The sequence below is a fragment of the Camelus ferus genome, chromosome 6 (genome assembly GCF_009834535.1).
Source record: "Camelus ferus isolate YT-003-E chromosome 6, BCGSAC_Cfer_1.0, whole genome shotgun sequence".
NCBI lineage: Eukaryota > Metazoa > Chordata > Mammalia > Artiodactyla > Camelidae > Camelus > Camelus ferus.
The window spans coordinates 61,526,458-61,550,513 of NC_045701.1; the positions used below are offsets into that span (position 1 = coordinate 61,526,458).

The 24,056-nt window shown below is 44.5% G+C and overlaps 1 protein-coding gene across 1 annotated transcript in view; it reads left to right on the forward strand.

The window, feature by feature from the left end:
- The window catches only part of RHOJ (ras homolog family member J), a 76,878-nt gene that overhangs the window by 48,802 nt on the left and 4,020 nt on the right, over window positions 1-24,056 (forward strand). The window contains exons 2-4 of the mRNA XM_006188008.3: window positions 6,172-6,230; window positions 16,162-16,326; window positions 18,432-18,527. Coding sequence (XP_006188070.1) covers window positions 6,172-6,230; window positions 16,162-16,326; window positions 18,432-18,527 — 320 coding nt within the window. The remainder of the gene's footprint in view (window positions 1-6,171; window positions 6,231-16,161; window positions 16,327-18,431; window positions 18,528-24,056) is intronic.

Below are 24,056 nucleotides of genomic sequence, written 5' to 3' on the forward strand. Positions count from 1 at the left end.
AATGGCAATATTTCATTCCTTTTAAGGGCTGAATAGTATTCCACTGTGTATATACCCCCCATCTTCTTTATCCAATCATCTTTCAATCTAACTTATTTTAATTTGAGGGGACTCTCATCCCAGGTGCCTCTGAGTTGCTTCCTTATAAAATGTACATGTGAGTTTGTGAGGCTTAAACCACACTGCAAACATGCACGAGCATCTCCTAAGAGTGGACCCTGGCTCTAGGTGAGCCACTGTCCCAGATGGGATCTTCCAGGGAGGAGGAAGAGCAGGGATGAGGGTCAGTTCAGAGAGAGAGAAAGGTCAGTGGCCGCTGCTAAAGATACTCAGTCAGCAAGCATGAAGAGGGTCAGAACTGAGATTTTTCATTTTAACACTCCATTTCTTGCAGCCTCCGAGACAGAGACAAACTGTAGTGAAGATTACCTCTGACTTTTAAACAGTTTATAAAGAGTTTTTATACCCCTTTAGGGTACACACAATTTGTTCATTTTCCACGTGAGGGAAAAACCCACTGACTCGCCCCACATCTCACCACATGAGCAGCTAGCTAAGTATGGACTTGAATTCAGACATGAAGAATTATCTGGAACTTGGATATAAGGCCAAGAGCATGCACTGTCCTTTCAACTTTATGGGGCCGTGTTTAACACCCCTCCCCCGAAGATTAGTGATCTCGGGGAATACACTTTTGTTTGATTCTGCTATTAACAAAAAGTTTAGACTTTTCTGAAGTTGCACATCAACTTGTAAATCCTGTTGGGTAAAGATGCAAACGATTACTGTTTAGTAAGAAGGAGAAAATCAAAGGTGGTCTTTTCCACAGGACAACAACCAGTTGTCCACTGAAGGATGGAAGGATGAAACCCCACCAGGAAGGAATTATTCTAGCCATTTTATTCTAAATTCTGCTTTTTAAGTTCCTATAAATACCCAGTTCTTCAAAACGCTCTTTGAACAAAATTAATCATCTTACTGATTCTCTCATTAACAAGTTAATAAATCTTTGACATATCCTCATCCTACATTTGCATGACAGCCATGTTTTTAACTGTGTTAAAATAATCTCTCTTGCTGTGTCTAGCAAGTGTATCTACACACCTAGTCAGGTCTGCCTCATCCTATCTGCCAAACAGAGGACACTCGATGTGAGTGATGCCAACAGCTGGCTGCGGGCTGCGAATGGAAGGGCAGTGGGAGGCTTCCTCCTAACTGAGCTGGCATTTCCACCACTCCAGTTCTCGGGATTCATCATTCATCAGACTGACTTCAAAAGACTGCTCTTGGCAGATGAGATGGCCAGCCCACCACCCAAAAGGGAAGGGGCTGAGAACCAGGTTCCTAGTGCTGCTGAGGGGCTGGACTGGTGGTCTGAGCTGCCTCACAGGGAATAACCAACACTTCCTCATCCAGTCTTGCAAATGACACACAGTTGTGTGAGGTGACCACAATGCTGAGGGCCATTGGCTCAGGTCCTGCAGGGACACTTTGCTCTCTGGGTAAAACCAGCTGACCCTGGAGAGAGCAAACCCATGATTTCAACTTCATTAGCACTTCCTCCACCTCATAAAATGACCCACTAATCCACACAAAGAACAAACACAAGGAAGCAAAGAGTGGAAGGGATCTGGGGAGGAAGTCATTTAACACACCTAACAGGTCACCGACAACCTTTCACATTTGATGGAGAGAACCATCGGAGCCATTAGCAGATCATTCAACCCTCTCTTTATAACGTCTCTAAGCTCAAAAGCGACTCTAATAGCTCCAAGAATAGAAAGGGCTCTGGGATTTTGGCCTGACCACTGTCTGCTGGGCAGCGTTGCTGGCTGCAGGTACTTGCCGGCAGTCAGCGCCTTGCCAGGGAGCGTCAAGCGGCAGCTCCGCACTTCCGGAGGGACCTCCTTCTGCCTGAGCCGCCCCTGGTGCTTCAGTCCTGCTCTGTATACTCAGCGTCCACTACGTCTGCCAGGCACTGCGCTGTGGGCCGTGGAAGACACGGGGCACCGAGATTCCTCCTCAAAGGTCTTCCTGTCCAGTCAGAAACACAGACATCGCTCTAAACAGCTGTCATTTAGGGTAGAAAGTGACCGGTAATTCAAAAATATTAGAAACGCTTTGGTCCATTTCACGTGCACCGAGTATACAGGGGAGACAAGACAGACAGGCGTGGTCCTTAGAAGAGGGTCATAAACACTTGCTGAAGGAGGGAACCTGTTGACTGAAAAACTGCACAACCCAGAAGTTGCGTTTTATTCGGCAGACTTTCTGAGGACTCGAACCGGGCAGGCAGCCTCTCAGATTGTTCTAAGAGACTGCTCCAAAGAGGCAAGGGAGGAGCCAGGATATACAGGGGATTTTGCAACAAAGACCAGGTGGTTGGAACATTAAAAGATTACTGTTAATTAAAGAAAGCCAGGTTTATCTCAAGTTAAGGAATGTAGCGCTTTTCTATACATGGGAAGGTACGAAAGTCTGGGCTCATTGAAATCACCCCTTTGATATGCACCTTTAGCTATCTAGGGCCAGCGTCCTGTTCCTTCCCGTCCTGAGTCTCCTGGGGGTGGCTGCAGAGGCTGGGCTGCCTGCTTGTCTCCATCCTGAGTTCCCTTCACTCACTGTCAGGGGCAGCGGTAGCAGCTGATGACTTAATGGCCACAGCATCCTTTGTTTACTGATATGGCTAGCAATATTTTTCATCCACAAAATTAACAGTTGTTCAGCACCTACTGTGCTGTGTGCCAGGCGTTTTCTCATTTAACATCACCCTTACAAGTATTCTCTTTGGTGGGTGAGGTTATCCCCATTTTTAACAAATAGGGGAAGAGAAGCTCAGAGATGTTAGAGGACTTTCCCAAGGTCACTCAGAAAAGTGAACAGCAAAGGTAGGATTAGCACATAGAGCCGCCCGACTGCAAAGAGCCTGCTCTCCCAGCCTCTACGTTTCCCGTTAGCATTTGAGGGCACACCTTCCTTCTGTGCTGATGTGACTGATTGATGTCTAAACTGAGGAGCCTCACAGGACACCGGCTGGCAGAGATAAGGCATCCTTGGTAGTCCAAGATAAGGACTCCCGAAGCCATCTGTACATCCCACGGTGTGTCAGTGATGCTTGGATCTGTCTCCCTAGCATGAACTGTGTGACCCACTTATCTTCCTTCTGATGACATGGGAGAATCAAAGGGCAAAGAAGAGAGAATAAAAGTGACTTCCAGAGACAGGGGCACAAGCGCTGCCCCATCTCCCTTAGGATTCCTCCCGCAGGGCTGGTGGAGCAGCGCAGGCAGCCACCACGGCCAAGCTGAGAGCCAACCTGGCTTCCAGCCCAACGTCATCCTCCCTCCTCCCACCTCTTTGCCTTAACCCAAGAAAATTATGGTAATTCCTTCTCTTTCACTTACTTTGGGAAAAGGAAGAATGCAGGACTTGCATAGCTTAGCAGAGCATTCAGAGTAAAGTCTAAATTAGTGAGTCAGGGCAGCCAGACCCTGCATGCCCACCTCTTCAGCCCCATCTCCCCCAGTGCACCCTGGGTAGCGCAAGAACCAGCCTGAGCCCCTCTCCCAGGGCACCTTGGGGAACTCTCGGCCATCCTTGGGATGCAGCCTGGACGTGTCCTCCAGAAAGCCTTCTCTGAGCACACCCTAGCAGTGCGTGTTCCCACAGCCCACCAGCAGACACACAGGCATAGTCATACCCCTACCACGTGCTCCCACACCCACCCACGCTGCCTGGCATCGGGTTCACTGCATGCCATTGTGCCCTCCCCTCCAAGCCCCATGACAGGAAGAACTGTATCTGGTCCCTATACTCCCAACACGGAGCACGGTCCCAGAACCCAGTAAAAACCCTTGAGGAAGGAAAGGACAAATGGAGGGAAGGACAAATGGAGGGAAGGCTGGGCTCAGACTCTCAGCCTGAAGCCCAACCTTCCCAGGGCTGGCGTGCGCCTCCGGCCCTGGTATGGTTCCCCACAGTCAAAGCTGCCAGGGAAGAAAAGGGTGAGGCCTGAGGAAAAGCAGGCTGGGGGGAATGTTCGTTCTCTTCTTGAGAAAACTCAAGCCTCAGGGCCCCAGTGACAAAGGTCAGAGCCATGGCTTTGGCACGTCTGCAGTGCCCAGTGGGGCCGTGAGGATGAGTCAGCTTCTAGTGCTCACTGCACAGATGGCCTGGGGTCTGGAGGTCAGGGGCCTGCCCAAGGGGGTCCCCAGAACAGCTGCCCCCAACCTGCATGTACTGGGCTCACTGGAGGCAGGAAATTCCATGTTGTAATGGCTGGATTTCTTCCCTTCATTCCTGATCCATGACTAGGTGGTGAACTGGCCATTAAAGAAACCATTTAGGCAGATTTCAGGAACATCTGACTGGGCTCCAACTGGGCAGGAAGAGGAAAATATAACAGGACACAGAGCTCAGGACTGCACCATCTCGCCTTCACTTCCATCGCCAGCCAGACTTACAAAAGGAAGTAAAAATGTTTAAATGCCCCCTCTCCTATCAACTGTTGTCACCAGTGCTGGATGGAGCTGGGTTCACCACTTAAAAGGACACATTTCAAAGCTCATCTCAGTGGCTGCAGCCATGTTATCAAGCTGAACACATGTTGATCTGAGTAGATTAGAAAAATTGTTCCCAGGGTCTGGGGAGCCAGTGCTTTTAAACAAGTGCTTTTCAAAGAATGAGCCATGAAGAAGCACTTTGCCTACATGTAGCCCATGAACCTGAAAACAAATAAAAGTAAAATCAGCAACCAACTCAGCAACTCTGAGCAGCAAACGAGAGAATCTGGCTGGCGCATGTTAGAGATATGGTTATAAAAGCTGCTATTCCATTTATCTTTCATTTCCTGCACGGCTAATGGGAGGAGGAATCAAAAATCATCTTTGCACTGGGTTTGCACATTTTTTATTGATGTATAGTTGATTTACAATATCGTGCTAGTTTCAGGTGTCCAGCTTAGTGATTCAGTCATTTTTTTCCTGATTATATTCCACTATAGGTTATTACAAGATACTGAATATAAATCTCTGCATTGGTACATTTTTTTAATCAACTAGGAAAAAAATCACATTCTCCTTCATAATTTACTTTCTTTTTCCAAGAACAGATTAAATTTTTTTGGAAATTTAAACTCGCTCTTTCCATTCGCAAGAGAATTGTATTACTCTTGCATTCGATATGTTCAATCTCAGTTTAGCTTCGAGTTGAGACTTTATTTCATTTCCAGCCCTATAAAGAGTGGCTGGTACCCTCTATTACTTCTCACTTTCGGACATAATTGCTTGGCGAGGCAGGAAGCCTGCTGGGTAAATAAAACTCTCTTACTTTTCACTCTCCATGCACCCTTCAGGTATGAGAGACTAACTCTGTACAATATCTCCTTCTGCAACTAAGGTTCAAATTGTAATGAATTCACTGAGCAACAGCACAGAGATATTTCATAAGAATAGTTTTTAAATAAATGTTAAGCCTTTCTCATTTCATTATTGGCTCTGTCTTATAGACTATAAAACAGGCAAGTGGGAGGAGGATGTAGTTCAGTGGTAGAGTGCGTGCTTAGCATACACAAAGTCCTGGGTTCAATCCCCAGTATCTTCATTAAATACATAAATACAAATACATAATAATATATTTTATATATACATATATATACCTAGTTACCTCCTCCCAAAAAAGAATTTTAAAATTTTTCTAAAATTTTGAAAAACAGGCAAATGGGTTAATATTCTTTGTTTTCAGTGTTTAACATTCCAATGACAAATAAAAGCCAAACGATTTCTAAGGAAGCTGCTTCCATGATCCTATATCCCAAAAGGCGGCTCAAACCAAACAAAAGAAAATAATCTAACCAAGAAAGAGTCTGACATCCTTTTCCTTCAGAAGCATGGTAACACAGGAGCTAATGAGGACCGATGAACAGCTTGCAGAGTGCCCCAGTGGCACCAAGTGTTCACCTTGGTTGAGAAATTTGGACTTGACTCAGCCCACCTGCTCTCACTGCAGCCCAAGGTTGCCTTTCATTTGGAAATCACGCTGTCAAGTTGGTTTGGAATATACTCGGGTGAGGCATATGCTTGTCCCTGCTGCCGAGGGAGATGCTGGCATGGAGAAACGCGAAGTCTCCTGATTGAAGCTTGCATTTATAGACTTTCTTCTCTTCTCCTCTAGTTACTGTGACAGTGGGAGGCAAGCAACACTTGCTTGGACTGTATGACACCGCAGGACAGGTACACTTTTATTTTCTTGACTCATTAAGGGTTTGGGAGGGGGGAGAATGATCCTTTGGCTGAGCATATGGGGACTAATGTACAGGTATTACCTCCGCTGATCGCTTGTGACAAATTTACTGTGTACCGAAGTGGCGACCAAAGTATTTTTAATATCTTAAAAATATGTATAAGTACAAAGAACTAAATCACTGCGTGACTCAAGGTGTTGACAGGCAAATAATGATTCATTTACTGATTGATGACTATCAATAACCAATATCACATTTGGGCCAGAGTTCCAAATTCTACCCATACCAATTCCAGATCCAGGATTACTGAGTCAATTTTACAAACTTTAGTTTCACCCATTGTTTCTGTTGAAGCTATAGCCTTTGCTCACTCTTTATCTGAATTGCCTAATGAGCTGTGGAAAGGTACAAAAAGATACAGTGGATGGGGACTGAGGAGCAGGAAGGAGATGGATTAAGTGTTAGAAGGAAGAAAAGCCAAGATCCTGGATTTTTTCCCAAAGTGAGGGTCAACTCTTGAAGAAACTGGGGTTGACTCTAAATTCTCTAAGATTCTTGAAATATTCTCACTCCGTCAGAAATGTTTCTTCAAGTTGGAGGGCCTGGCCAACCAATAATGTAAGGCAATGGACTGGGACCCTCAATGCTTAATCAGTTGGCACACACTCTACTTGGGTGAAAATGCTACCTTATCTTTTCTCCCTCGCACCCCATAGTGCACTTTTTTCCACTGCACTACAAAGTTTCTGATGTTACAAGTTCATGGGCTGGAGGGGACGTGGTTAAGCACTTGATGGCTGTGGCCTGATTTCTTTGACAGAGCTTTTGTGACCAGACATCCTGGGTCATTTATTTAGGTCAAAATCAGCGGGTTGTTTAGTCTGTCCAAATGCAAACGTCTTAAGTCCTTCAGAGTGAATGTTTGACCAAGTCCCACTGCGAGGTTCCTGGTAATTGTGGTTTGCATTTGTCTAGGCCATTTTTCACAGTTATCTGGAGATATGTCTTTTTGCTCAGCTTGAAACCTTTATACTAGAAGACGACAATAATAAATAAAATTCTCTTTGGGATTTCTGTGTGCACTGGCAAGAACCACTGTACAAATGTCTGTGGGACTTCAAAGGCTGGTGTTGGGCAGGCCCAGGCAGTGGGGAACTTGGAAAATCTAGCACCAGACTCAAGGCTCCTCAAAGCATCCAGGTCCCCCTCTCTGGCAGACAGCGGTTCCGGCCAGCTACTCTCAGGAGCTGGGGAGTGGAGGAGGCCTCTCACATCATTACCGAGAAAGACATAAGACCAGGAAAGGATGCCTAGGTGCCCATGTGGGGAAACTGACTGGCTCCTCTGAGCTAAGGTACAGGGGCCTCAGTGCACCTCATGCTTGGTTTTCCCTCCACCAGAAAGCATCCCAGGAAAGAGGTACGCTGCTCTTTGGGCTGCAGTTGCCTGTTCTCATTCAATCGTGCAGTCGTTGGGGTGTCCGCATTCATCAAGAGCTCACAGCCTGAGAGAGAGGACCTTACACCCTTCTCCCCCATAGTCACATTTTATGAATATAATCCAGTTTGAAACGTTCAAAACAGCAAAGGATTATTGCCTGACTCTGAAACCTCTGTTTCCCTTGCCTCCTGAAAAAGCTCTCTGGCCCCTCGTGCCCACCCAGTCCTCCCCTCTTCTAGAGAAATCCACAGTTGTTAGCTTCTGTGCATTAATTGTCCCCAGAACAATGTTCCCCAGCTTCTATTTAATTTCAAATCCAATACAACTGCAAAAAAAAAAAAAAAAAAGTTCTTGTACAGTTTATTCTTCTCTGCTGCTGTCTTTTTTAGAAAATTTTTTAAAATAATACTAGTAGAGGAGTTGAGGCTCTAAGGCAGTGGGAAAAATTTCTTTAAACTCCAAATGGACCCAATCCCCTGACCCAGAAGAAAGTGATGAGCGCTGATAGAATGTCACAACAAATGGGTTATGGATACCTCTTCAACTTCACTTTCACTTCATTGCTTTCCACCAGCTACTTTGAAAGCCGGGGGGGGGGGGGGAACACAAGGTTCGCAGGGGAGCCTAAAGCATGGGGGAGAGAAATCAGAACACATCTTAAGGTTCCTTCTAGGATGAAAATTCTATGATTAGGACCTTAAAAAATGACTTCAAGAACACCTAAAACAACTGGAGTAATTAAGCAAAGCAATTTGAGGCTCGACCCAAGGGAGACCTCGCAGCAGTAAAGGACTGTTAGATGTTGGAATGCGTTTCACTGAAGGAGGACACGTGATTCATTTCCTGGAACAGTGGTTCTCAAACTTGAGCAGGGATCAGAGTCACCTGTAGGGCTTGTTCAACCCCAGCCACTGGACCCCACCCCCAGGGTTTCTGCTTCTACAGGCTGGGATGGTGCCCAAGTATTTAGGTTTCTAACAGGTTTCCCAGTGCCACTGCTGCGGGTCTGTACACCATCCTTTGAGAACCACCCTTCTAGAACCTTGTCATTCAGAGTCTGGTCCAGTGACCAGCAGCATCAGCCTCCCCAGGGGCCTTATTAGAAATGCAGAATCCCAGGCTCCATCCCCCGCCTAAGGATTCTGAAAGTGCATTTAAAGATCTCCAGGTGAGCTGTATGCACATGGAAATTTGAGGATTACTTCCTTTGAAGTCTTGGGGGTTGAAACATTGTGCCTAACATTAGGAGGAGGCAGTGGAAAACAACCGTTACTCAAGTTGATTCCTGTGGTCCTATGACTCTGCCAAGAAGGCTTTGTGACAAATTTAATTTAGAAGCATTGTCCCAAAATTTCCACTCCCAGCCTCAGGGAGGCTAATCCAGCCTCCTCAATTATAGTCTAGCAAATGCTGCTGAGGTCACGTGGCTAAGAGAGATCTATAACTAATTCAAAATTACTCATTCGGTTAGAGTTACTAACAAGAAAGAGAAGTGATCTCAAAACCAACTGATTAATCCCTAAACCACAAAAAAGAAGTAAGTCTCTGAGCCTGGCTGTATATAGTTCCAAATTGCTGTAAATAATCAGATTTTCTTACATGAGCACCCCTCGGCTTTGTCGTGAGCTAACTGTGGGTCGGAGCTGGCAAAAACAACTTCAAGAAGCACGTGTTCGTAAAGAGAAAGTGATAGGAGTTCATTATTTCTACCCTCATAGTCAGCCCTGGACAAAATCATTTGACCTGGTTCCCTCCACCTGCCCACACCGAGTTGCCCCGGGCACCAATGCAGCCCCACCGGCCGCGCCTGAGACACGTTTCCAGCACTTCACAAGCCAGCCGAGCGTTTGCTAAAGACGGTTGACAATGAAGTCACATGCATACACTGCCAGCCCATGGCCGCTGAGCTCTCTCCCCAAACCCCTAAAACAAACTGATATTTGGACTTTGAGTGGAGTCCTTTGGAGACAAAGAGTCTTCAGAACTCTGGTTCTTCTATTAGGTGGAATTCCAAACATTCGGTCAGGCAATGAAGCAAGGGGCTTTTCACAGGGTGACTCTGCACGTGACCCCTCAGCCCACACTGGGGAGACAAGCAGGACAGGTCCGTAAGCCAGATCTATTTAGGTGGTGCCAACTCAGCCTGAACGGCACATGCCCCTGGCAGTGTGTTACCGAAAGTCTCTATGAAAGGGATTTCTAGAGCTCAGATCTTTGGCTTGACTACAGAGAGTCTGAGAATCGACTTTTCCACGACGTACTTGCAGGCCAGTTTGTTTAGAGGGTGTCATGAGAGACCAGCGGAGAGCAGGAAGCTGGGGTGGGGTTGCTGCCGTGAGCCTGGGCGTTTGCCTGCTGGGAAGTGACAAATCCCGAGAGGGGTCTTTCCTAGGTCAGGGCCCTGAACCAGGCATCCTCCCACCCCCGACACCGGCCACCTAGAGTGGAACCGGCCCTGGTACTAAGATGCCCCCAGGAGCAATGTGGGCAAGACACTGCTCGGATGGCGGCCTCTCTGGCCAAACTCCACATCTGGACTATCTCAAAGGCAACATGCACAAAAGTGGCAGTTAGCAGCACTGCCAGGGAGGAGTGAGAGTCTCCTGGTGTCAGGAGCCTGGCTTATCAGCAGGATAAACGCCCAAGCTCTCTGCACACAAGCCCCACTGGCTCAGGGGCTGTCTGCATGGGGGCAAGCAGAGAATGGTGTCTGTCACTGAGAAGCCACAGCAGCTCAGCTGACACCAGTGACCACAAAAGTGCAGGAGCAGGAAGGCCAACAGCTGCCCCTCTCACTCAGCCAGGGCTGCACGCCGCCACGTGTCTTCACTGGCCCTGAGTTCTGAAGCCCTTCCCTATCCCCTAAGGGCTGAAGAAAGAGACATACGACCAAGGAAGGAGGCAAGTACATCTGGGGCTCACTGATGGCAACCGAGGGTCCACTTAGAAGGACAGGAGCCTTCCCCTTTGCTATAGGCTGACCCAGTCGGGCCATCTGGAGTCCAGAATCTGATACCAATCCTCCACGGAAAGTTTGCCCAGCACTTCAGAACAAATGTTCTTCTTCAATGAGCAACTCAACCTTTCTTGCTCATATGCACCTTAATGTGGTTTTAGCGGTGTTCAAATTGGGGGATGAGGAAGAAGCTGGCCCATGTGACAAATTATTAGTAAAAGTAATCCTAGGACATGATCTTACTTCTCTCCAGATCATGAAAAATGAAGCTGTGGGAACATTGATTCAGAGGAACAATCAGAGTTCGCAAACATTTGAGTCTCACTGCTTCTCAGTTTAGAAAAAGTTCATTTCTGCTTCAGCCCTTGTATCCAATGAGGGTCAGGACACCATACCAGGACCTGGAGCTGTTGATGTGGGATGGAGGTTGGACCATTAAACACTCAAGAACTTGCTGTGTTCAAGACACTGTTCTAAATGGTCTACACACATTTTATTCTCACAGCAACCCTCCGAGGCCAGCACTATTATCAGCCTATTTTACAGATAAGAAAACTGAGGCAGAGAGAAAATACCCAAGGTCCCACAGTAGTCACAGGTGGGGCTGGGGTTTGAAGCAGGAGACTGTCTCCCCATCCCATGCTCTGAAACACTCTGCTGCACTCCCACTCTATGTGTGCCATCCACATTTTCCAAACGAAGCCTGGCAGATATGAGTATATTTACGGGAGAATATGAAAATGAAACTCTGCTGAAAACCTGGGGTAAATGTCACTAAACCTAAGAGAACTTGGAAGCAGAATTCTATTTCCAATTTAATGTAGGTACGGGCTGCAGGGGTGCAGAGAGGGTGTGGGGAGAGACAGGGAGAGTGTTCAGTGCAAATCCCCTTGCCACTCAAAGTGTGGCTCAGTTCCAGAACCAGCAGCATTAGCACCACCTGGAAAGCAGTCAGAAATGCAAATTCTCAGACTTCATACCAGACCTGCTGCCGGATAAGAATCTGTACTTTAACAAGGTCCCCAGGTGATTCAAATATACACAAAGTCTGAGAAGGGCTGGACTCATGGTATCACTTCCTCACACCTGTGCCATCTTGATGAGGCTGTTCCAGACAGATTTGAACCCAGGTGTCTGGCCCATCTGACACTGAGGCTGTCCCTGAACTTATCTTTTTAATAATCACCCATAGCCACCCCAGAACACTAGACTAGCCTTCAAACCAAACCCTCTCCTACTTGCAATGTGAAGCCGGGTGAGAAGCACTCAAAAGCGACCCTGCCCAAATCCCTCCCTACCCTCCTCCCCAGCCCCTCCCACACTCCAGCCTCAGTCCACGTTGGCCCTTGAAAGCCCCTTCCGAGTCACACTTTGTCTTCCATTCTCAATCTCAACATTGGAAGGGACCTCAATACCAAACAGACCATGGACTCACTGCCCCTTTCCATCATCTCAACATGTGAGCATCCAACCAAGGCTCAAAACTTGCCCCATCGCAAAAAAAAAAAAAAAAAAAAGCCACCCAATCATCAGCTGGTACAGATTCAAGTTCCCCAGCCTCCCAGGGCCCAGCCCCGTCAGTCCCGAAAGGACACTTACTATTATTCCTGAAAACCCGCCGCCATGTTTCATAGCTGCAGCCAGCGGCAAACGGGGGCTGAAGTGAGCCCGGCCAGCCAACGGGTGGAGCCTTCGTTAAAGGTACGTTTGCTCTGTACCCCCAGTTGAATCATTCAGTGTCTAGACTTCGGTTTCTAAAACTATCAGACTGGCCGACGGGCCAGGCAAGCACAGCACCTGCCGTTCTGAGATGGAGTCACCCCGGGGGCTTGCAAGGACCCGGATGGAGCGGCCCCGCCCCCAGACCCTCGGCTTCTGGGCCGCTGGGCGGGGCCTGGAACGTGCATTTCCAACCAGCTCCCAGCTTATGCTAGCGCTGCGCGTGGGGACACTCCTGTGCCAGCCGCTGCCCTAGCTGAGCCCTCAGTCCTCTCCCAGCCTTCAAACTGTATTTTCCTAACTCAGTCCAGCACCTATTGTACATTATTCTATTACCAGAGAGCAAATTAAAAGCAAGAGAAACTTCACCTGTCTCACTTTCACACAAATTGGATAGTTTCTCACATTTTCATTTTCTTTCCCCCACTGGATTGCCAATTCTTACTCACTTCATACGGTTCATACAGCATCCTTAATGCTGGACGCTAGACGGTCAGTGGGAAAGTAATAAACCTTTTTTAATGGAATTATACAGGAGGACTCAGGTTTAAACAGAAGAGAGATTCAGAATACAGAGCCGGATAAAGGACACAGTCAGAAGTCACTCAGCTGGAGGGCGTTGGCTGCTCTACCAGGAGGGCAAATCTCAAAAAACCAAACTCCCTCTGATCTCCCCACCTACAGTCAATCCAGCAACCCACCGTCTTCCTAACTTGTCCATAATGTGAGCGAATTCCTTTAAGAGTCTCTGGGTAAAGGATCAAGTGAACACGATCTTTTCAGACCACCAGTCATTTGCTTATCTAGTTGGGAGACAGTCTTACCTAGTTGTGCCATTTCTCCAAGGGTGTTTTGGTTTTGGCTTTGAGGTTTTAAACATGCAGTGTCTGCTGCCATCTGGTGGTAATTACTAGCAGGTGCAGGCCTAGAGACGGGCCTTTCTGTAGATCTATAGCTATACCATACCCCACGGTCTAACATTTCTTAGATCCTCGGGTAAAGCATGAATCCATATTCAGATTCCTGGATAACTGAGTTTTCAAGAAAATTCTTCATCTGTCACTTCAAATTCTGGGCTGAAGCAAATTGCATGGTCACAATTAAGAACTAGACCTGGATTCAGGCTAAATTCCCCATCCTGGTATCTCGCAGCTAGTGACACTGGTCTGTTACCAATCTTCTCTAAACCTTAACTCCCTCTTCTGTGAAATTCGGGTGTTGGTGGTGACATCCTTTCAGTGCTAGTGGGAGGGTCCAACTAGATAGTGCATGTAGGAGCTTGAAACAGTGCCTGGCCCTTAGCAATAAGCCCTTGATACATCCTCAGCTAACAGTGATGATGATGTTAATGTAAATCAGTTATTCTCGACTCCATGCCAACCTCAGACCAATGAAGTCAGAACGCCCAGATACCCAAGCCCATTCTCCAGAGATTCTGATTCCATTGGTCCCAGAGTAGTGGGGCAGGTGGGAAGAGGCAGGTCGTTGGCTACCAGGGCATCAGGATGTTTTTCAAGCTCCCTGGGTGATTCTAATGAAAACTGCTGCAGTAAATGACCCACAGAAAACCCATGTGTTCATTTGTAGGTCACTGCAGACCTGGTGTCACCCAGTCAATCGACAGCATTTATGGGATATTTGCTCTGGACAGAGTATAAGTGGGGCATGAGGGAAAAAAGCCAACACGGCCCCTACTCCACTTATGACAATCCTGGTGAGAGGTTGAAATGGTAGGGGCGTGTGGTGTCGTGGACAGTTGTAGATTATGGCCTGGGAAGGAGAGGTCCTAGTTTGTGGGCCTCATGGCTACTCTCAGAGAGAAAGGGGAAAGGCAGAGAGACCCTGGGAGAGGTTTGGTTTCAGGGCTAGTTGTGTAAAGAGAAAGAGGTAGTGAAAAGAGATGAGCTGTCTGCTCCCACCACCCCAGCCCCGCCATGAAGACACACACACACACACACACACACACAGACAAGGGCACAACTCAACTGAGATACAATCAGTAGGTGTGGTCCCACCAGTTTTTCAGCCAACGTACGCAACTCCCAGTTATTTGCTTTAATAGAAATGTGGTGAACGAGCCACCACGACTGATTTTTGTCTGTATATGTCCCTGTAGTTCATTTTTTAGGATTTTAGGATTTTTCAGCATTCTTGCCATTTTGCATTGCATTTTGTTTAGGTAGCTAAAAGTCTTTGCTTAGGTTTTGATAATATTAGAAGTAGTAAGAGTGCCGGCCATGCATACTGCACCCCTGCATGCTGGGCACTTTGAAGAGGTAAATGACAGATAAATACATACCCACCAGCCAGAGATGACCACGCCTGACATACCAAGGGGCTTCCTTCCAGTCACGCGTTTACGTGGATGGTGCACCCCCTTCTTACAAAGACGTCATTAGAGTCAACAGAAAGATAGTGGGGTTGATATTTTAAAATATCCCTGACATGTTAAGTTTAAAATAACAAGTGTCACAAAAATATGAGCTATAGAATCTATTTCTCTTTTAAATAAACATGTGTATGTTATGTATGTAAATAAATATAAAATGCCGGGAAGGATGCTGTTACGTAACTGCTCCCTCTGGGAAGAGAGGAAAAACTATGGGACCAAGTAGGGGATGGGAGCCAAGTTTTACTTCTACTCTATGAACTTTCATAATGTCAGAATTTTTGCAATGAGCATATATAAGTTTTATAACTTTTTAAATGTCAGGAAGTGTAGTAAGGACAAATCCTGATAAATGAATTGGTATGTTGTCCATGTCTATGTGCACATGTGTTAAGTGTGAAAATACAGATTTGGTTGCACCAATGCACGTATAATTACTGCCTGTATGTAGTCTGTATACATACATGAATTATATGTTGTGTGTATGGACGTTTGTGTCACATTGTGTTATGTGAGAACATTGTGTGTGTACCTAGTAGGTGCATATAAAGTGTACACACACACATAATGTTTCTTTGGGCTTATGTGTTACTAAATTCTATGAAAATATATACAAGCTTCTAGTGAAGTAGCATATTTCACCTTGGAACCTCCTAAAACACTTTACATGCAATAACAAGTAATCACTGACATTTTCTCAAAGCTTAGGTGATCCAGTGTTGACCTCTACCATCTCCCACTAGAACAGCATATACGTAAACATCTTATGCAACCAGGAACTCTTCAACCAGAGCATATTCTGGTCTGAAAAGTCTTTGGGGAAAAATAATCTGGTATTTTATTCATTAGGCCATATTATGGCTTTAGGTAGACTTAGAAATAAATCCCTAATTCTTAACTCTAAACCCCCACACAATATATTTCTTTAAATGTTGTGGTGCCTGATTTGGCAACAGTCCTTTGCTTTGCATTTTAGTTAGCTTATTTGAAATTAAATTTGCATGCAATTTTTAAAAATTATGTCTTGGCCAATGGCCCACTAATTTAAATCCATATTCAATACAATACAATTCCCATGTGGCAGAAGAACTGCAATAATTCTAATTGAGTTACACACATTAAACAGATGAACTTTACGGTATGGAAATTTTCTCACTAAAGTCATTAAAAATATTTTTTAAAGTTTTTTTTTTTTAGTTCATCTTAGAAGGGGGCATTTCATAATCTCTATACACAACCATCAGATGTTTTCTTAACCCATGGCTCCTTTTTTTCTGGTGATAGAAGGAACCATCAGATTCAGGGCTGAGGGAAGGAACAGGGTCAGAGGGTGCTGCGATGGAACTCCCTTGGAACCCCACGGGACCTACCTCACCCTGGCGGTACAAACACACAAACTCTTTGCTCTTCCTGTAGGAGGACTACAACCAGCTGAGGCCACTGTCCTACCCCAACACAGATGTGTTTTTGATCTGCTTCTCGGTGGTAAATCCTGCCTCTTACCACAACGTCCAGGAGGAATGGGTGCCGGAGCTGAAGGACTGCATGCCTCACGTGCCTTATGTCCTCATAGGGACACAGGTGAAAAGGTGGAGGGGGGAGGGAAGGGGTGGGGTGGGATGGGAGTGGGGCGCTGGAAGGAAGGTTTGCGAAAAAGGAAAGACCCTTTAGGTATCTCACCAACATCCTATTCTACCAAACACTATAGAAGAGTGTCTCAGATGTATCAATTCTATGAAGGGGCTTTCTTAAGCTGCACGATTATTTAGCCCATGGTTGAAAAGACAATAGCCCAATTTAATATGAAGCAGGAAGTCTTGATGTGGCCTTTAAAAACTAATCTCTTCACTTTTTGTTTTTAAATAACAGAGAAATTTTTACATAGACACCCTTCTCCAGGCCTGAGCCAAAGGCATGAGGTGCGAATATCAGTTACACTCATTACCTAGTATTTTTTATATCTAAAATCCCTGATTGTTTGAAAGTCACAAAATAGGTGTGAATGTCAAAATGACCCCAGCAATAGAATAGGCTCATTATGGCAGAAACTCCTTAACAACACTCCTTGAGAAGGAAGACAGAAATTCACTGTTCCATATTCCCGTTAAGCCCCTTGGTCTTCCAGATCTTAGAAAAGAAGTTAAAACACATATATACCAGAAAGAGCTGAGATTTTAAAAGCCTTTAAAGTGTTTTGAAAGCTAATAAAATTCCATAGTTCGAATCTCCAACGGTAAGCCCATTGTGCAAATGTATTAAAACTTGTTCCAACTTTTTATAGTTTTAAGTAGATTTTTTTCTTTGCTATGTTAAAACCCAAATACCTATCCCAAAGACATATAAATGTAATAATACCAAAGAGCTTTCTTGTTATTTGTTCCATATGTTGCTCCTTTCTGTTTCTCATTTTATATTACACTTCACAAAGAGAAATTTTAAAAATAAATAAAAGAAAGAAAAATATTTCCTAGAGAATGCATGGAAAGATAGTTAACACGCCCATAAGTCAGAACACAGTTAATGCTTCTGCTCTGAAAGATCATTGTTTGTTAAATGAAGTCTTTTGCCTTAATTCCAGATGATCATGTTTGACCGTATTGATGGATAAATATTTGATGGGACAGGTGAAGCATCTTCGTATGATTTGGAACCTATTTGATAACAGATGGGCTCTAAGTTAAAAAATAAAGGCAAAAAAAAAAAAAACCACACACACCCACAAATGAGTAAAGCTGAGAAATGTGCTTACAAATGAGAGCCTAATATATGAAGATACTGTTTTTTCTTTAAAACACAAGTCTTAGGGGAAGGTTTAGCTCAGTGGTAGAGTGCCTGCTTAGCATGCATGAGGTCCTGGGTTCTAATCCCCAGAACCTCCATCAAAGAAATAAATAAACCTAATTATCTCTACTTTAAAAAAATAAAAAGAAATTTAAAAGAAATAAAATAAAACACAAGCCTTTAGGTGCTCACGTTTATACCCATTCATGTACGCCTGGATTCACATACACTGAGATTTTGAAGCAACTAAAATATTTAAGTTATCAACCCTAATCCAAAAACTGATTCTGTTTTTGAAGTAGTTCTACCTTTGAAAAGATTAATGCTTATTCCTTGAGCAAACCCTTTGGAAATTCCTTTTCAGGACTTGTCTTCAGAGCCTGTGGCACATGCGTTTAGAATATCCTCTCAGGTGGCAAATCTTCATCCCTTTGAGGGTAAAGATTTGGTTTGGAAAACAACCCCCCCCCAAAAAATGTGTTCAGAGCCAGGAAATAAACTACAAAATAATGAGTCATAATTGGGAATGAAATGAGGCATCACTGTAGAGTAGTAAGATTGACTGATTATTTGTATAGGAGTACAACTCCTATAAGTGCGATCTAGAAATAAATAGGAAATTTCAAAAAACACTTGAGACAGCCATGGAATCATTGGAATAAGTCCTCAGCTCCCAGGGTAATAGCTTTGAAGGGGAAAGTGTAAGGAAAGCCTGATGTATACATTTACAAAGAACTCACTGTAATTTTTAAACATACTATGGGCACGTGTATGTGCTTCCTTAGAGAAAATTTGGCAGCTTCATGAGTGTCGAGGGGAAAAACATCTCTATGATGTCAAAGTTTCAAATATCTGGCAACGCCTGAAAAAATAAATGAGTGTATCACATGTGTGTTTTTTGCCAGATTGATCTCCGAGATGACCCCAAAACCTTGGCCCGTTTGCTGTATATGAAAGAGAAACCTCTCACGTACGAGCACGGCGTGAAGCTTGCAAAAGCGGTACAGATTTGAATTTAATTTGAAATGGATGTCAAGGGAAGAGTCTGTTGCTCTGGGATGGAAGGGCTATGTAGGATTTGCTTTAAAATGCAATATGTTCAGAGTCTTCTCACTGCTTTATACGCCCCCCTCTTTTCTTGTCGGGCTGGAAGGGACCGTTTGGTTTGCATTCTTGTCAGCCAGCACTGTCTGTTTCTCATTAAGAAAGAAACTTGGTGAATTTAAACAGCTGAAGGACTTATCATTTGATTTAGCAACCTCTAGAATATTCATTGGCCATATTCAGCATGAATAAAGGGAGTCATTAGATATATATTTGTAAACCTCGCTGCTTATTATTGGTGTAACTCATTTATATGACTCTGTAAAAGGCAGGTGATTTTCCTGGGAGAAACTTAGATTTGCATCTGGCAGGGTTATAGTCAGCATTTCTCACCCTATGATGAATATCCACTTATAGAGGCTGGGTTATGTCACATAAGCATCTAGAAGAATAACATAGCCCAAAAGGTAACTAGCTGAAGATTCCAAGTGGCTATTCGACAGATAATAGCAACTTGCTCACAGCTGGAACTGTTTCCACAGACCTTTCTTCATTCTTGAGAGTTTAACACGAATAGTGATTTGGCTGGGAAACGATTTGGACCGAATCTTTGTCTCCCATTTATCACCAAGATGTGTACAAAAGTAGACCTAAAAGTGGACATGAAAGGATCAGGTACTGGATGCAAGGGGAGGTTTCTAATCATATTTCCGTTACCTGCATCCACTTCCTCAGTGATGTAGTCACAAACCCGTCAACCTCCACCGGAGGGTTCAGAAATGTCTCTTTCCCTTTCTACAATAACTAATCCTGCAAAGTGTGTGCTCTGGACAAAGTTAGAGGTCACCTTTAAAACTGGCCTAAGCGCTTTAAAAGCTCTGTCTCATTTCAGCCTCACACTGACGCTTTTAAGCAGAGAGCATTGGTCTCCTCTTACAGGTGATGAGTCTTAGGGAGATGAACGTGTGTGATTCACGCAACTGGTAGTAATACATTAAAACTCTAAGCCAGCTCCATGGACATGCTCCCCGTACATCTGACCATAGTGTCAACTGTCTCCTCCAACCATTTCTTTTTCCTCCTATAAAATGAGTACCTGTCTATAGGTTCTTCTACCTTTTCCTCAAATATTCAGCTTCCATTCTCTCACAAAGGTGCATAAATATATGTCTCCATAAATGATTCTGTGTGATTCCCAGCTGGACATCTTTTACGACAAGAAGGTCCCGGAGGCGCAGCGCCAGCTTTTTTTGCAGGAGCTTCTTTTCTGTGTCCCTGGCTTCTGGCCTCTCTCCTGCCACCACCCTGTCAACTTCCTAGACTGCCTTCTCACTTGGAAAGTTGTTTTTCCCCCTCTGAAAAGAAGTCGTTCCAAAGCCTCCCATCTCATTTCATACTTATTTTAGGAACAATGGCTGAGTTCACCACTTCACTGCCTTTTGCCAGTTTCTCCTAGCAACTGCTCTCAGATACACAGAGAGTCATGTTGCGCTTACAAGATCCAGTTTGGGAGAAGACCAAGCAAGAGTTTAACTTGTTTCATCACAATTCATGTAATTATAGAGATGCTTTAAGTTTCTCTGCTCCCTGACTTTCCTGTCAAGTAGTTTATAATAACAGTCAGTATTAATGGAGTGTTTGCCGCGTGCTGGGCTTCATGCCAAGCGCTTCACATGCCTCGTCTTAATTAATCCTCACAGCAAACCCCTGAGGTGTGTATATTATTACCTCCAGTTTCCTAGAGGAAACTGAGGCTCAGAGAGGCTAAGGTCACACCACTGGAAAGTGGCAAAGCCAGGATATGAAGCTGTGCTTTAACCACCACGCTCTCCTGCGTCCCTCCTATAATCTGAAAAGAACCCTTAGGTTTGGAGTGTCTTTGTTTATAGACTGAAGCCTCATCTTTTAATGTGTAGGTTCTCCCTGTAGCTTAAGTACCTTGAAAGTTCATATTCTTTTACTATCTGATTCCTTTTTCCCCCCAGTGAGGCATTTTGTTTGCACATATGTATCACAGCTCTAGAAAAAGAACCCAAGGATTTTCCCTCCTGTGTGTTCATCTTGCTGCTTCATGGTCCATGACGCCATCTGAGGTTGTCAGTACGACGAAACCAAAGCAACGGGATGGGAGCAGCAGGTTATTCTGCCATTTTTCTAGATCTTTGAGTTGCATTTCAAATCCGGGGCTGATCACCCCACATGTATTTAGTCTGCCTGTGAGGTTCACCATAATTTTTCCAGCTCTCTGATCATTGATGATTTCAGATTCGCCAATGTAACAATGCTTCATCATTTTTCTATCTGATTCCTTTTGTTCAAGTACCTTTTAATTTCCAAAACATTTTGATCTATCATCTCTTTCTTACCTCAAAGGCCATTTTATTTATAAAGGCCATTTTCATATCCTACGTTATTCTTTACAATCCAAGGTCAGCTACATCTACATAAATGTTTTGTATCAGTTTTTAATAAATATTTATTGTTATCCCTTTACTTGTTTTATCTTCTCTCTTCTTTTCATTTTTCTGTTTTTTATATCTTCAGCCTGCTTTTCCCATGTTTTCTCCTTTGTGAATATCCATACTGCTGCTGGACATGCACAATTATTTGGCAATAACTGACTGACTACCCCATATGTGCCAGGTGCTATGCTGCACTTCAGCTCTAAGAAAATACTTCATGCATTCTCTTTCCCAGTTCCACTGAATACAACCTAGATGTGATTTCCTAAGCTCAGACCTTCCTAAGGTATTTTTTAATAAAACACTTGACCATTTTTCCTCTTTCAGTCCTTGGCCTTCTTTTGGCCTCTCTTGCCATCTTTTTCACCCCGCGCCTTTTTTTTTTTTTTTTTTTTTAATTGCTGTTCTAACTCTTTGACTTAGCACCTGTTTCCCGCTGGGTTTTTAACCTGCACTAGCACGGTTTACAGGAGCAAAATTGCAGCCAAAATCCTGTCATCAACGCTTGGTCATGTTAATCAACTGGAATCTTTGATACCCTCCTCCTGACTGCAAAAGTCACCATTACTCTCCTTGTTTTGTGTGCCAGCCGTTTCTTCTTTCTCCTGTGGTCGCTGGAAATCGGTCACCACCGCTAGGGTCTGGGCTACACAGGTGAGAGAGACAGGCCTGCCCTCAAGAGGCCCACAGGCCAGAGGACGAGAGAGATAGGCAAACAAAAGCAGGCCAACTGAACCCTACGATACACACATGTGCAAAGGACTGAGGGAGCAGAGAAGAGAGAGTGATGGACATTCAGGGGAGGAGGACTCAGAGACAATTTCCTGGAGCCAGGTTTGAAGGATAGGGACAAGTTTGTAAGGTGGACAAAGTTAGAGAACTGGGGAGACCGGATTCAAATAAGTAGACCAATACATGCAAGCAATGGGCCAAATTTCACTCACAAATGGTTTGATCGATCCACACAGGTATTTTTAAAGTGATTTAGTGGCTAATATTGAACAGTCTAGACACTTTATGTAAATAGACACATTTTTGGCTTCTAAAAAAAAAATCAGTAAGTTTGGCAACACTATCCAGCATCTCCTCACCAACTTTTAGTCTTTTAGATAAGGTATATACCCTTCCGTGAGCCACAATCCCCGCCACTCCATAATGTCCTACACTCCAGCAGTGTACTCACATTATCCACCCTTGAATTCGCAGTTTCTACCAACTCTTGAAAAAACATTAGCAGCAAATACCTCCAGCCTAGAAACCCTTGTCCTTGTCATTAATTTGTTCATAATGCTGATTCACTGAGATGGAATTTCCTTCACAAGCCATTTGGTTCGCTTTCCTTTGCTTGCTCAAGTTGCCCTGTCTCTCCGTGTACCTTTCCCAACACCTAAATGAGAAACAAAGAACTTCTCTGCTATTAGTCGTTTCTTTAGATGCCAGCATACTGTTTATTCCACCATCATCTCTTTTCTCCATTTGCAGGAACTGCCTTATTTTTCCTTCCCTTCTCTGATCACCCTCACTCAGTCCATAACAGCATCTCCACCTGTTCATTAGTTTTGCTCTTTCAGACACATTTCTTCATGTTTGCTAGAGAGAGCTCAACAGAACAGTGAAGACTCTGGCTCAGGAGGCAGACAAATTCAAATCTCTGCCGTTTTATTAGTTGTGTGGTTTTAGGGAGGTTACCTAACCTCTCTGGACATCAGTTTTCTGAGCTGCAGAGGAGGATGGTGACAGACTTAACTTCATAAAATTTTTTATAGCAGTTAAATGAGCCAGTGTACCACGAGGTCTAGCTCAGCAAGCTAGAGTTGTTGGGGAAATCTGTGTGCCCTCTCAGGACACATCTACAGCTGGGAAGACCTCTCTGCCCTTATTTCTTTCAGTTCCACTTTATCTTATTCTAGAACATGTCCCACCATCCACAAGGATGGCCTGGAAGAAGTACTGGGGTTTCTTCCCCTTGATTAGTCATCGTGAGTGTTTGCTTGTTTTTTTAGTTTCTTCTTGTTGGACTCTTTTACATTCTGTACACCTCTGATAAATTTCCCAGCATTTGAGACAGTAAGGTTTAGCTGTTATACAGTTAGTAGGAAAGTGTTCTCTCGATTTACATTTCTCAATCTCTATTTTTTTTCTTAAAAATAAATCATTTTGGTAAAACACGTCCCAGATTGCTAACACATGTATCTAAACAAAGATGTGCGAATCCTGAGCTCTTACAGATTGGTTCTAAATATTTGACTGTGTACATCACTTTGCTCCAAAAGGCAGGTGAAGCTGCTGCTGTAAGAGAGGCTGTATTTCCTTGAGACTGTTTTGCATTTCACAGTCTTTGAGGGCACAAATTTTTTTTAGCCATCTGTATACCACGGCCATGCCTTTTCCCTGGACCTGGATGAACTCTCTCTGACCCTCAAAGCACTTGATACATGGTTAACGATACTCACTTCATAACTGGGATCTGTTTCTCACACGTATTTCCCACATCACACACAAAATCTGTTTGCTACTTTTCCTGGAACTATCAATATGAAATAATGTTGTATTAACCCAGTTACACAATAAGGCCTTGATCAACTATTAAATTACCTTCAGAAATGTCTGAATTGGGAAAGACAAGTTTGGACTCCTCCTGCAGCATCAAAAGACAAACCCTGACACACCATCAGCAGCCCCAGTGGAGCAGGGGGGAGGGGGAGGAAGGGAGGCGGGAGTTGAGGGGTGGAAGAGAGCGTGCACTCACCCATCTTGCAGGACCAGGAGACCCAGAAGTCCATGTGTGAGCCCAGCTCAGCCCAGCTCTCCTGTAATTTCCAGAATCAACTGAGGTTTGTGATCGTTACAGGGGAGGTATTCTAGACAACAGCCCTATAGCGCTTTCCGGGTATTTTTTCAGGATGACTGACAAGAGCCAGCACTTTACAAGCTCTCATTCAGTTGACACTTTCATTAGATTAGTGTGCTTCTCATGCATGTTCATATCAAGTACTGAGCACAACCCCAAAACGTTAACAGATG